Consider the following 15330-nt stretch of genomic DNA (forward strand, 5'->3'; position numbering starts at 1 on the left):
TCTCCCCACCCCACCCAGGGCAACAAGGGTTAAGTGACTTGCCCAGGGTCATATAGCTAACTCAGGTCCTCCTGAATCCAAGGCCGGTGCTTTATCCACTGCGCCACCTAGCTGCCCCAGGAATACCTTTTGAAATGCTTCTACCTTGCAGCTTTTCTTCTGTTGTGACTTATTCTTAGAAATATCTATTCAAGAGAGAGGTAATGAGGGAAGTATTGCCCCATAGTAGAAATTTCCCTCTGACCTAAATCATGTTACCCTTGCCCTCCCCATAAGATCATTTTCTTTCCTATTTGCCATGCAATTTTCTTTCTAGGTCCATCACCTCCAACGCATTTGTATGCTGGGTAACCTCGGGAGCTTGTCAATTGAGGCACAATATTCTCAGAATAAGTGGTCTCCTTGTGCACTAACTCCTTGTAAAATAGACTCACTGTAAAGTTCCCCATTTCCCACTACAGAATATATCTCTTCCCCTATGGGAGTGCTATTTTATTGAGACCTCCTTCTCTCATTGAATTAAGATCTAAATCTTAATTTTCTATTGCTTTGAGCCCTCTCTTTGTCACCTCATCAGTCATCCTATACCCCTCTTCTTGTTTAGAGATTTAGGGAGTTATCATTCCTCTACCCAGGGACTTGATTATGGTATATCACATATTGCCCTCTATCACCAATCTCACCCCCTCCCAATTTGTGGGTCCTCTAATTCTGTCTCACAAAATATACTGATTGACTACTTCCATTATCAGTTCTCCCATTCTTTAAATTCTGTCTTCATATTTCTCTCATATATAATTGTTAAAAATCTTAAGGTCCTTTTTTTTAATCCTACTCATTTCTTTCTCTTTATAGTTTTTTTTTTAAGTCTCTTTTGATGTGATAATGTGTTACATGTGCTTTCCTTAACAGTTTTATTTATTTATTTTCCTTGTGTTTCTGTTGTTTGAAATTTCTGCAAGTCAAATAATCTGCTCGTATTTTTTTTTTTCAGGAATACTCCAAATGTCTATTTTATGGAACGCCATCTTTTTTATTCATTCATAATTAGGCTCAGGATTACATGGTCATTTTGGGTTGTTTCTTGAATACTTCTCATTTTAGAAAGTATTATTCTATTTTCATCTGTAGCTTCTGTTAGGTATAGAAGAGTTTTATGTTATTTGAATTTTTCTTCCTTTATATTTGAATACCTTCCTCTTCATTTCTTACAAAATTTCTTTGTTGATGGAATTACGAAATGTAACCATTTATTATGCAGGTCTTGAATTTCAAGAATAGGAGTTGTCTCTCAGCTTATTTTTCTTTTCAAGACAAGTTTTCTTGTATTATTTCTTACATTATGGGATTTAGATTTTTGACCTGGCATGTTCTTTTCTTCTTTTTTTAAAAAATAAAAACATTTTTATTTAAAGTTTTGAGTTCTAAATTTTATCCCTCCTTCCCTCACTCCCCCCCTCCCCTCTTCCCTGAAGTGGTAAAAAATCAGATATAGGTTATATATGTGCGATTATGCAAAACATTACCATATTAGTCATTTTTATAAGAAAACTTGAATAAAAGAAAAAAATGAAAGAAAATGAAAAATAGAGTGCTTCAGTTTGTGTTCAATCATTATCAGTCCTTTCTTCATAGGTGGATAGTATGCTTCATCCTTTGAGATTGTCTTGGGTCACTGTATTGCTGAGAAAAGTCATTCACAGTTCTTCATCAAACAATAGCGCTGTCTTTGTGCACAATGTTCTCTTGGTTCTGCTCACTTCACTATACATCAGTTCATATAAGTCTTTCTAGCCTTTCTGAAATCATCCTGCTTGTCATTTCTTACAGCACAATAATATTCCATCACCATCATATACCACAGCTTGTTTAGTCATTCCCCAGTTGATGGACATTCCTTTGATTTCTAATTCTTAGCCACCACAAAAAGAGCCCTTACAAGAATTTTTAGGAAGGTTTGTAATGTCTTGGATATTCTGGTATTCATCTTCTCTTCTAATTTTAGTATTCAATTTATTTGCTAGGATCCTATTTTAAAATGATTTTTCTTCCTCTTGAGATCTTTGGTGGTTTTACATATTTTTCTTTATATTTCATTGTTGCTCACTTTCTGATTCTTCTACCTTTGATAGTAGGTTTAAGTGCAGGACTACACTGCAAAGCTACAACAATTTTCTCCCCGTTAGGCAAAGTACTTTTCGTTTTTCCCATTTCCTATACCACATAGATTCTAGGGAGATGGGACTAGCACCACATGATTCCACAAATTTTTCCGTCAAGGCTAGTACAATGGATGGACCCCATTCCAGTTCCCTCTGATCATTAGTTCCCTAAATTGGTTGTAACAACTTGTGCTAGTTTTTGCAGAACTGAGAGAGGGTGGGTGGGTACTCCTAGCAAACCCTTTGCATCCCTGGGGTTCCCTAACCTAGGGGATTTCAGAGGCAGAATAACAATGGAGAATATTGTGCTCACTCAACACCTTTCCTCTGTAAGGTTCTATACTCCAAGAGAACACACAATTCCAACTAAAGGCTTAGGACACCTTTCTGGTTCAAACACTCACCATTCATGTGAGGTCTGCTGCTTCTTCCAAGAGGGCAATGGAAGATGGGCTGAGATGGCAGTGGCACAAAAATCTCTGTTCCCAAAGCAAAAGTCCATAGGCTGCTTTATGCAGCTGTCCAGAGCAAGGAGGGTAGTGAGGTTGAGATGCTGAGTGAGAACATTATGCATTAATGCTTTCTACTACTAATGAATAAGGCTATTAATTTTTTGGGCTTCTTCCTTTCTTGTTACATGAAAACAGCTGTAACTGCTCTATGGGGGGGGGGAGCAATGAGGGTTAAGTGACTTGCCCAGGGTCACACAGCTAGTAAGTATGAAATGTCTGAGGCCGGATTTGAACTCAGGTCCCACTGAATCCAAGGTCGGTGCTTTATCCACTGCGTCACCTAGCTGCCCCTTAACTGCTCTATCTTTAATGAATAACTTACTCTTTTGAAAGTTTTTGAAGATTAGTAAGAAATGGAAAAGATGTCTAGTCCTCGATTTCAATGGTCACCTGACACAGAAATGATCACACTTGGTCAATAATAATAACACAACCCAAGGTTAGGTATAGAATTCCATACAAATCAATAAGACTTTTACAGTAGTTAATTTACTGTTAAATGTGGGAAGGGATTAATTAGTGTTCTACTGTTTCATTTATCACACGTTTTATTTTCAACGTAAGACAGAAAGCAGCAAGGCATAATGAAGAGGCAGTAAACCTCAGAGTAAAGAAGACCTGAGTTCAAATCCCACCTCTAACACATATTGGCAGTGTGACTATGGGCAAATCGCTTAACCTCTAAGGGCCCTAGGCAAATCTCCAGTGTAGAAAGGTTACTGATCTGTATACTTTAAGTAAGCTTCCTCACTAGGAGTCCCCTTTGCCAAAAAAACCACAAATCTGAACCAAAACAAATAAAAAGATACTTAGGAATATTTTAAGTGTGCCAATTCTAAAGACATTAAGAAATCAAATAATCTAAAAGAAAGGTAGCCTTATCACAAAAGGTCAAAAGGAAACTGGAAACTATGACATAAAATGACATACGGTGATTTTTAATTACAAAGATGGCAATTTAAATAAATCTTTCTGGAAGAACATTTAAGTCTAAAAGGTGTCTCACTATATTTGCACAGCTGATCATTTGAAGAGAAAGTCTATATATAAGCATGTGTGTGTGGTTTTCAAGAATTCATTTAAAGAGGAGAACATACCTGTTACCGTTTTTGTTTTGACAGGGCTGCTGGCATACTCAGAGGCCTGATTTGACTGCTGCTTTGCCAAGGGCATGCTTCCAACCGACACCTCATCCTCTTTCTTTCTGGTAACTGGCATAACATGAGGAACAGCTCCCATGGCCTGCTGGAAAGAGGAAAAATGAAACACTGAGCTGTGGCTATTCCCCAAACAGTGAGCAATATACATGGCATCAGCAGAGAAAGCTCTTCAGGAGGTAAAGGTTTGAGACTTTTTTTCTTATTTTAAATCTCAGAGAGAAAATTACTTTTAAAACTTAAAGTATAAGAGCCTGAAGTAGTTATACTTTTTAAATACAAAGTCCCTTAAGAAAAATTTAAAAACCTAAAAACAAACGCTTAAAAATGCATTTTTTAAAATTTTGTCTTAATTTCCCTAATTGTGCTAAATCTATGTCTAATTATTTTTTGGGGAAACAACTTTTAAATACTACTACTTAGTTCATATTTTTTTAAAAAAAGAATGACCAAATATAAAAAGATAAAAATAAGTTGAAATGAATTTTTATTCCAAGAAACTATAGAATTGTATAAGATGACATTTTTCTGAGTATACTCTAAATAAATGGACTAATAAATTATTAGAGAAAAGGCTTCTAATAGGTGTACGACAAAAATCTTTCTAATTGTCTAGAACATCTACTCATTGTTTATAAATATGAAGTCTAGTTCATCATCCTATTATACTGAAAAACATCAAGACTATCATAGTTAAGACAAAGCTGGAAAGAATTATGCTCATATATTGAATGCATGAGTGCTGAAGTGGACAATAAAGCAGCTGTTTCATCTCTGTTCAATGAAATGAAGCCTGATTTTACTGGTGATGCCCAATACAATCTTGTCAGGTTTCTGGGCCAAAAAAAAGTTGTAGTTATTACTCTGACTTAGGATGAAAGATCAATGTTGAATTGGGTGGAAAATAATTATATGTTGGCTTTCAGCCACAAAGTGTAGAGGAAATTGCAGCTTGGGAAACAGCATATGATAAGAGTAACACAGCTGTATCAGATGATGAATCTGGTCAGGACAAGTTAGATTGGAGTGCACTGAAATATTATTACTAACAAAAATCAAAACTTCACAGATATAACTATAGATTTTACTACAACACCTATTAGGGAAATGAACATTTAGATTTTTATTAGGCATTTGATTGAGAGAGTTAATGTAGATATGAATCAAATTAAAGCAGCACTTGTTACTGTTGTAGGGTATCAATACCAGATTGAATTACAACAAAGGGGAGTGAACTTGAACAGCACAGATGCTGTAACAACTTAAGAGCTAGAAGATGAAATAAAGGAAGTGCCATAACAAACTAAAAATAAGCAAAAAGAAAATTCCTATATTGAATTTTGTAAAAATTGTTCCTCAGGATTTTGCCATTTTAGCAGGTTTAATTTCATTCATGAAATAAATTCCAATGAAAACATAAAAGTTGCAAAATCTTCACAGATAATATAAATACAGGACAAAGATTTGGAAAGAGAACATCTATTCCCATGCCATGAATTGAGGGTCAGGTTCTCTTTTAAAAACAAAAAAGGGACATGGCCAGCAGCCATAGTAAGAGAAGTCCAGGCATCAAGCAGAATGAACAGCTATATCCATCTTGCTTTTTGTTACCTGATCTCATTCTCTATTTATCAGTGATGAACAACCTGTTCATCTGCCAAATAGATTTTTAAAAGTCAGCTAGCTGGTAGAATCAATTTTTGGGTGTCAATAAGTCCTACGAACACCCATAAATTTGATGCCATTGGTTTTTCACAGGGTTAGGCTTCAATACATAAATTATGCTTGAGTGTAGAACCAACGATGCTGGACAGGTCTACAGCCAGAGACAGTCTATCAGGCATGAATTTATAAATTTTGAACAAAACTGCTAGTTCCAGACTGATTCAGTGACTTCAGTGGAGTAAGCTCAGGGAAATGATGAGAATCAACACAGCAACATCTTTGATGGCTACAACAATGACAATGAAAAGATCTGCCATTCAGTCGGTCAGTAAGCATTTGTTTTGAACTTACTGTGTTCTAAGGGCTAGGAATACAAAGAAAGGCAAAAACTACCCTTGTCCTAAAGGAGGTCACATTCTGACCGGGAAGACAACACATAAATAACTAGGAATAAAGATGTACAACCATAAGACCAGAAAGTACCGGCCATCTCTGAAATTTCTAAATTCTATGATTCGGAAACACTTAAAAACAAAACAAAACAAAACGGGGCAGTGAGGGTTAAGTGACTTGCCCAGGGTCACACAGCTAGTAAGTGTGAAGTTTGAGGCCATATTTGAACTCAGGTCCTCCTGAATCCAGGGCTGGTGTTTTATCCACGTGCCACCTAGCTGCCCCCGAAACACTTCTAAAGTCAATTAGGAGAAATTACGCCCTTGATCTTCTAAACACTGATGCAATTGGTTTGAAAGAAACACAGAATGTAGAAAAAGGAATAAATATCTTTATTTAACCTTTACAATGTTAGGCTTCAGGAGGTCTGAGAGTTGAAAAGGGGTTTACTGTAGGGCATGCAGGGCCCCCAACACTTCATTTTCCAGGTGGACAACTCACCTTACCCATAAAGCACATGCTATAATTTATCAACATGAGACGTAGATTCTCTAGTCAGTTTTCTGATTAGTCAAATTTCAGATACTGAAATAAAAAATTCCAAGAGACTCTATTATTTTACAAAAGGTGAAATGAAGAGTTATTTCCTTAATACAATTCCAAGTGCCCAGGACAAGAATGGCCAAGCCACAAACTTACTGAACATCACTCTCCAAACTGCTATTAATAGAGCCCCTGGGAGTGGAATGAATCACTCACAAATGAATATGACTGCCAAATAACAAGTATTCCTGAGACTTCTGCTGAAATTAAACCTATTGATTTCCCTGCCTCTGCCACTTAATGGATGTCTGAGTATGGAAAAAGTATGACTTCTATAAATCTAGGTTTCATCATCAATAAAATGAGATCAATACTCGCATTATCTACCTCATAGGGTTGCTGTGGAGAAATCATTATGTTTCTGATAAAAATCAAATTGAGAAAGGGGGAGGGGGAAGAGAAGAAAGAGGGGAATGAGAAGGGGATAAAGAGGGAAAGAGAGAGGGGGAAAGAGAAGAGGGAGGGAGGAAGAGGAAAGGGGAAGGAAAAAGGAGGGAAAGAAAATGGAGGTGATGTGCTTTGAATACATCTAACATAAGAATCAGCTAAATGAACTAGGGATGTGTTGTCTAGAAAGAAAAGTTTTAGGGTTGTTTTCAAATATTAAAGGGATATCAGAGGGCAGAACTAGGACAAATGGACAGAAGTCACAAAAATGAAAATCAGTATTAAGAAAACTTTTAAGAGCTAGAAATTCCCATTTGGGGGGCATTTAAGTTGATAATATATTTTTTAAGCTTTCACATGAAGTAAGAAAAGAATCACCACTAAAAAATGACATGCTTTGACATGGTTTCTACTTCTATGTAATTTTTCATGTGGATCTGGTTTGACTATTGATTAGATTGTAACCTTCTTGAGGAAATGAATGATGTCTCACAGTTCTTTGTGTTCCCTCTACTTTTAGAACAGTTCTCTTAATACTTAAGAGGCATATAATAAACACACATGAACAAAGAAGAATTATCAAGAATGAAAAGAGAAAAGCCAGTAATCTACTGGCACTCAGAACTAGTCTACCAACTGCCAGCCCAAACAAACAAATCACTTGACTTCTGTTATTGACAAATGTCCTTCTCCTTTTTCAAATCAAGAGACCTCTCTAAGTTACTCCAAATAAATGACCTACTTTTACTTAAGCAAATAAAGGGGGGGGGCATTTATGGGGAAAAAATGCCTTTGGTCTAGTTCATATGAAAGTTAAAACAGAATGCATTATAAAAAACTAAGGTTGGGTGGCTATTTATTTCTTTTGTTAAAGAAATATTTTTAAAAAAATTTTACCTGCTGAATATGTCTACTACTTCGTTTCTGTGGCTGGTAGATAAGCCATGTGTATAAGACTGGGTCAACACTGGCTGCAATTCCCTGGACACTGGCAAGAAGAACTGCACCTAAAAAATGCAAAATTAAAAAAAATATATTATACTTCTTTTAATTATAAACATTTATTAAGTGCCTCCTATGTGTCAGGCACTGTGCTAAGAGCTTACAGACATTCTTCAGAAAGGAAACTTTTCAACAATTTGTAATTATGCAAAGTGACTAAAATGTGCATATCTTTAACCCAGAGATTCTATACTAGGCATATTTGCCAACGAAGTCACTGACAAAAAGGACTCCATATATATCAAACTATAGTAGCAAGAAATGGAAACAAAGGAGAAATCCATTTACTAGGGAATAGAAAAATAAACTGTGGCACATTAGTAGGCCTCCACCAGTCGCGGACAACCATGGATCATCAGCACCTTGAAGAGTCACAGGTCACAGTGTGGCTGTGCAGTCTGATATGGGAGCCGAAGCTCCTGAGTGACTTATAACTGGTAACTGCTGCATCCCGTGTTGTATCTACCCCATGAGGAATAGCTGGAGTATCCTCTCCAGGGCTCTGGCCTGGGTGGATCAATATGGAAAACAAGCTGTTGCCCATGCAGCAAGTTTTCCCTCTCTGTGACACTGGTGGATCCAAAGGAGAGGCAGAGCCAGTACAGTTTGGCACCAGTGCAGCTGCAGGAGTTGCCAGAGGGATGTGATGTCCAACATCCAACTGCCTAAGGGACTCTGACTCCTGATTTTTCCTCAGGGTTAACTCCTGAAGCCTTTCCCATATGTGAGTATAGCCGCAAGGCAGCAGAGGTTTAAAATCAGTGGCACATTTATGTAATAGAATACTATTGTGAAATAAGAACCCATGAATATGATGAATACAGAGGAGCACGGGAAAGACTTTCAAAATGTTGTAAAATGAAGTACACCAAGCAAATGATATACACAATAAATGATATACACAATAAATCCAACCATGTGAACTGAAAGAATGAAAACATTAAACAAATGAGAAAATATTACAAAAGTATAAAGAACAAGTTTGACTCCAATGAAGAAATAGGAGGACATTTCCTCCCATTCCTTTGAAAAGATTTGGGAGATGTTTACATATGATGTCAGATTTTGTAAACTGTGGTACATGAATGTAATGGAATATCACTGTGCTCTTAAAAATGATGAATATGATAAATACAAAGAAACAGGAAGAGTTATATAAACTTATTAAGAATGAAGGAAGTGGGGGCAGCTAGGTGGCGCAGTGGATAAAGCGCCGGCCCTGGTGTCAGGAGTACCTGAGTTCAAATCCAGCCTCAGACACTTAACACTTACTAGCTGTGTGATCCTGGGCTAGTCACTTAACCCCAATTGCCTCACTTAAAAAAAAAAAAAAAGAATGAAGTGCACCATAAAACAACATATAAAATTACTACAATAAGGGAAATGGAAAGCACACACACACGATTCCCTAGGTTGTCCATCTGTATATTATGGTCTGGAAAAAAAGCACTCTTTATCCATTTGGTTTTCTCTGTGTGAAAAGTGAGAAAAAAACTCTTTTCAGTGATTACGGACATCATTTAGGAAGCTCTGCAATATTCCTGTGAGGGATACAATCCGCACAGTGTCATCTATACACATCATCACCTAGAGGAGCTCACCATCTATGGTGATTCCTCTGTGACTTGAAAACTGTGTCAGATCTCTTCCAAAACAGTGACAAACATGCATCCCCCTGATTTATACCTCACGTTACATTAATAACCAAGCAAAGGATCATTGAGTAAAGTTGCTTCTATTGTTGTATCTTTCAAGAAATGTACAATTTTGACATATCCATGGGATATACCTTATTGGAGAAGAGCTTTTAAAGCAATGTGTTGTTCTATAAAATCAAAATATCTATTTTTTAATATTCCACAAAGAGTAAACAATAGGATTGTGTAAATTTTGAAATAATTTATTCAATTTTGTTACTGTACTATGTACTATATGTGTGTATATATGTACACATACTATATATATGCACTACTATGAAACATTGCTTATAAAAGCCTTCCTATAATACCTTTATCAATGCTTTGAATAACTATTTATTCTGATTAAAATTTCATTTAGAAGGAAAAGAAAATGAATTTATATTTGTTAAACTCCTGAGAGAAATTTCTATAACTGTTATCAATGTCCTTTTCTCCTTTTAACTATTATTTGAAACTACATAAAAATAAAAGCAATTTTTCCTGAATGCATTTAATTTTAAAAGGTCCAGCTTTGCTCGGAATGTCTTTCGGGTGATATAACATTATTATCTCCTTGGCAGGAATAAACTATCATTCTGTCATCTCTCTAGAATAACACATTAACAAATTATTAAGTAGTATCTACTAGTCTGATTTACCAAATAGTATTATTTTCAGTGTGAAGGAGTCTCACAAAGAACATTTTCAAGTGAGTCTCATGAACTCACCCAAATTTTGGAAGCTAATTGTTTTTTAATGTTGTATTTTTATTTATTTTGTTAAATTCTCCAATTATATTTTATTTTTTCAAATTATATTTATTTAGAATTTTTCCCAAGTTACATGTAAAAACAAATTTTCACAACAATTTTTTAAAACTTTGTGTTCCAAATTCTCTTCCTCCCTCCCTCCCCACCCCTCCTTATAACTCAAGCAATTCAATATGTTATACATGTGCAGTTGTGCAAAACATTTCCTATTAGAACTGACCAAAAAAATTATACTTCAACCTATATTCAGATACCATCAGTTCTTTCTCTGTAGAGGTACTGCATTTTTCATAAGTCCTTCTGATAGCATCCTGCTCATCGTTTCTTACAGCACAATAGTGTTCCATCCTAATCTCATCCCACAAATTGTTCATCCATTCCCCAATTAATGAGCATCACCACAATTTTGAATTCAACTTTTTAAAAAAAATCTCTTTTAGGCTACCAACCTAGTAGTGGTATTGCTAGGTCAAAGAATATGCATGGTTTTATAGTCCTTTGGTCATAGTTGCGAATTGTTCTATAGAATGTGTGTACAACTATACCAAGAGTGTATTAATGTCTCATTTTCCCCATATCCCCCACAACATTTGTCATTTTCCTCTGCTGTCCTATTATCCAACCCAAAAGGTATGAGGTTAGTACCCAGATTTGCTCTGACCTGAATTCCTCCAATCAATAGTAAGTTAGAGCATTTTTTTTTCATATGGCTACAGGTGGCTTTATTTCATCTGAAAACTTCATGCCTTTTGATCGTCTATCAATTGGAGAATGGCTCTCTTTTTAACAAATTTGACTCAGTTCTCTGTGTTTGAGAAGTGAGGCCTATCAGACAAACTTGCTTCAAATCTTTTCTTTTCTTTCTTTCTTTCTTTTTTTTTTTTTTTAACAGTTACTATTGCTAACTGTATTACCCTCCATCCTATTCCCTCCCCTGGATATTTACTCTATGTTCTATCTTCTTTCACCCTATCCCTCCTCAAAAATAATTTGCTTCTTATTGCTCTCTCCCCCTACCCCTTTCCCACAGGGCAAGATATATTACTATACCCGCTTGAGTGTGTATGTTATTACCTCTTTGAGTCAATTCTGATGAGTAAGGCTCATTCATTCCCCCATTCCTTCCCTGTCTTCCCCTCCACTTCATATGCTTTTTCTTGTTTCTTTTATGTGAGATACTTTGGAAGCTAATTTTTAAAGAGATTAACAAGCATAATGAATAAAACTCCTATTTGATCTCTTCAAAGTTATCTAATTTTTATCCAATGACAAGGATATAATCATAACCCAAGTATCCTTTTGGTTTTAACTATTTAGAGTAAAAAGGTATAACAAAATCTAATCTGAAATATAAAAGAAAAAGTCTGAAATCCATAGATAAGATAAAAGTAGATTAAAACTGTTGTAATTTGGTTTCTGTCTGGATATGAAAATTAAATAATAATTTCTATTTCATATAATTGAAGAATTCAAGAAATATTAACAATATGATACATTTAGCCTACATAAAAAACACTGAGAAAAGGAAGGGGTGGTAATGATTTTCTTTATATCAACAGACAAATAAATTGAAACAAGAAAATAACTACAAGCAAAGAAATGTCTTAGATTTCAAAAGACTACTTAATTTTCAAAAGCATTTTTATGAAACCATTTTTAACTGTTGAGGACCCCTAACATCTGACATACCTTTCAGAATACAAACATTTCATACACTCAAGGAGAGGCTTATGTTTCATAAATATCATATGAAACTGTGATAAAAAGTTTTAACAGTCTGTTAGATAATGGAGAGACGCCAGGTTTTTTTAGGACCACCCTTTTGGGGAGGAGACCAACAGCATGAGCTACGCACACCAGTCCGCCTGCGATGCACGCCAGATTGCCTGCTGAGCACTCGACTTCCGGGGTGAGAGCTTAAAAGGCAAGGAGAGAACGGAAGTGCAGCCTTTTTTCCTGCTCCGCTGGTCTCCTGGCTGCACTGCACAGACAGACGCTGACTGGAGTTTGATTTGGCCAGGCTCTCGGTTAGCTTGACTCGGTCTCTCTCCCCAAAGGTGGCCTTTGGCTTTTGGTGAGTTTTATACGGAACATAGACTAAGCCTAGACTTAAGACAATTTGTATTGTATTTCTACTTTCCTATCCTTCTTTTTTTTTTTTTTTTGCTTTACTTTTTTTTTTTTTTTTAAGCTTGTGTCAAGGGCTGACTTTCAATAGATCGCAGCGAGGGAGCTGCTTTGCTACGCACGAAACCCCGACTTTCCTATCCTTCTAATCAACATCACCTTGTGACTACCATACAATAAAAGCTCTAGCTAGAAAACCAGAAGCTTCTTCCATTTACTAGTCTGGGAAATAAGGGAAAGGTTAAGTAGGGGAGATTTATGATCTAATATCCAATTTTAATCTCAAAAAACATTTATCATATATACAAAAATCCTTTCCAATGTTTATAATTAGGTGACCAAAAACTTTCTGCAGTCCTTCACAGACTCTAGGATAAAAAGAAAGCTTCTTAGTGTGGCATTTAAGATGTTCCACAATATGGTTCCAACCTACCTTTCTAGCCTTCTTTCAAAAGATGGCTGCACTTTTCAGAAACTCTACATTCAAGTGAAACTATATTTCTACTTGGTCCAGAAACTCAATAGTCCACCAACTGTTCCATGCTGGGAAGGCAGTCTCTACTCATTTATGCCAGTCAAGATCTCATATTCTTTCAAAAGCTTAGATATCTGAACTCCCTGAAGTTTTTACTCTTCCTCTTCCTCTTCCAATTATCCAGTACTTATGTTTCTGTAAGCATGTTATACTCCCTAGAAAGGTAAATTCTTTGAGGGCAAGGACTGCTTTGTTTTTCTCATTTTATCTCCACTGTCTAGCATATGATAGACTTCATAAATGTTTAATGAACTGAACTGGCTTCCTAATTTATATGTTTATTTAAAATTTTTTTAAAGATTTTTTCTTTAAAGTTACATGGATTGAGAGAGAAACTAGTGTGGACTAAGACTTGAAAGCTTCATGAATCACTGAGGATTTCAATAGTGAAGGCAACCAGATAGCACAGTGGATGACTTAGGCAATTATGTTCTTAAACGTTAAGACCAGTAATGAAGAATAATACCCCCAAATTTTAATAAACATTAAATTATTTTTTTACATTAAATTCTTAAAGAGGCTAATTCAACCTGCTTATTATCCTTTAATACAGCTTACTTTATAAGAATTGATAGTATGAATGTCATCTGATTAAATGCAGTATTTTAAATAGTACACTAAATGAAATTTATTTTTCAACTTCTGAAAATTCAGTACAATTACTAACAAGATGTCAAATCCCATAAATTAAAGCTTATATTAATAAGTTCATTTTAGTTTGTAATAAGGAACAAAGCAAATAATGAATCAAGAAATATACTATGACAAATCATCTAAACAGATACTAGTCTACGTATTCTATAAGCCAAAATGTACAAATTCTATATAGTGGTTTTAAATATCAGGAATAAATCATAAAATAAATCCCAAATTTTTAAAAAAGATAGTTACAAGAAGACAAAGGGAGTATGAGGGATAATAATGAAGTCTTTTAGTAAAATATAAGAAGCAAATAAAAGCAGAAAATTTTAAGTCTATTCTCTGTGTGATTATAATGCATTATCAAAAGGTAAATAAATGAGAAAAAACTGAGAGAAACAAATCATTGGCAATAAAAATATTTATATTTATTGGCAATAAAAATATTTATTTTACAAGTTAAAAGCAACACATTATGAGAAAACATAAATTCATGAGATATAAGCACAAAGAAAGCAAAATTCATTTGGAAAGAGAACTGAGCAGCTTGGTGGCACAACAGATAAAGCACTAGTTCTAGATTCAGAAGGACCTGAGTTCAAATCCAGCCTCAGACACTTGACACTTACTAGATGTGTAACCCTTGGGCAGGTCACTTAAACCTCATTGACCCACCAAAAAAACCCCAACCCCCACCCCCCCCCAAAAAAAAACCACACAACAAAGCAAAACACAACAACAACAAATCTACCAAAGAGAAAGAGAACTGAACGTGGAATCCCAAGAAATGAATTTGAAACTCACAGAGTCCCAAAGAAATAAAATGACTTGCTTAAAGTCATAAACTATGTGTAAGATGAGATTCAAACCAAGTCCTTTTATTTCATGGAACGATGATCACTACTACAAGTATTTAAAAGAGGACCATACTAATAGGGACAAATTAATATAATTTGCTAAATTACCTATGATGGGTCTCTAGGATGGCAAGCACAATAATTAGTAATCACATTAAACCATATACTTGCATGTCCACTGTGGGAGAAGCTGAGAGGAAGAGGATAAGAGAAAATGAGAAAAAGCTTTGCCATGGCTTTGATCTATCTGCTGGGAAACAAAGTCGGCCCCCTTCTCACCATTTTCTCTTTCCCAATATATGGGCAATTGTATATATGGAAAAACACGTTCTAAAGAACTGAATGAGAGATCTTTGATCAAGTCACTGAGGGTGGGAAGGTGGAGAGGGAAAACTTTTTGGGAACAATTGAGAGCAAAAAAAATTTTTTGTCCATGCTTTAATATTCAAGATTTTATCTGTGTAGAAACTCCCTCAAAGATCTACAACTTCAAGTCTTAGAAAATGTCTGGAGGCATTGAGAGGTTACAGAAGTGACTTGTTCAATTAGGCTAGGCCTCTATCACTTATGCCATGTTACCTTTCAATAGCAAAAATAGCAAAGCCCACAACACTGATGGCAACAACTGCTATTTCATTTGATCTTCATAACAACATAGCGAGGCAGATGTAACATACCTATTATACAAGCAAGGAAACTGAGATACTAAGAGAAGGAGGGAAAAATGAAGTTAGAAAGTATTGTGACTTTAAAATTTTATGTGTGGTCGCCTTATATTAGAAGCTTTAGCACCAGTCTTTGGGCATTAAGCATTTATTAAAGCATACTAGGTATTAGAAAAA

At 35.5% G+C, this 15330-nt stretch overlaps 1 protein-coding gene across 1 annotated transcript in view; it reads right to left on the reverse strand.

Moving 5' to 3' along the window:
• VPS13B (vacuolar protein sorting 13 homolog B) overlaps positions 1–15330 on the reverse strand; it is a 996174-nt gene that overhangs the window by 562752 nt on the left and 418092 nt on the right. The window contains exons 20-21 of the mRNA XM_043982862.1: positions 7777–7886; positions 3772–3919 (exon numbers count right to left, since the gene is read on the reverse strand). Of these exons, the coding sequence (XP_043838797.1) occupies positions 3772–3919; positions 7777–7886 (258 nt within the window). The remainder of the gene's footprint in view (positions 1–3771; positions 3920–7776; positions 7887–15330) is intronic.

The sequence above is a fragment of the Dromiciops gliroides genome, chromosome 1 (genome assembly GCF_019393635.1).
Source record: "Dromiciops gliroides isolate mDroGli1 chromosome 1, mDroGli1.pri, whole genome shotgun sequence".
NCBI lineage: Eukaryota > Metazoa > Chordata > Mammalia > Microbiotheria > Microbiotheriidae > Dromiciops > Dromiciops gliroides.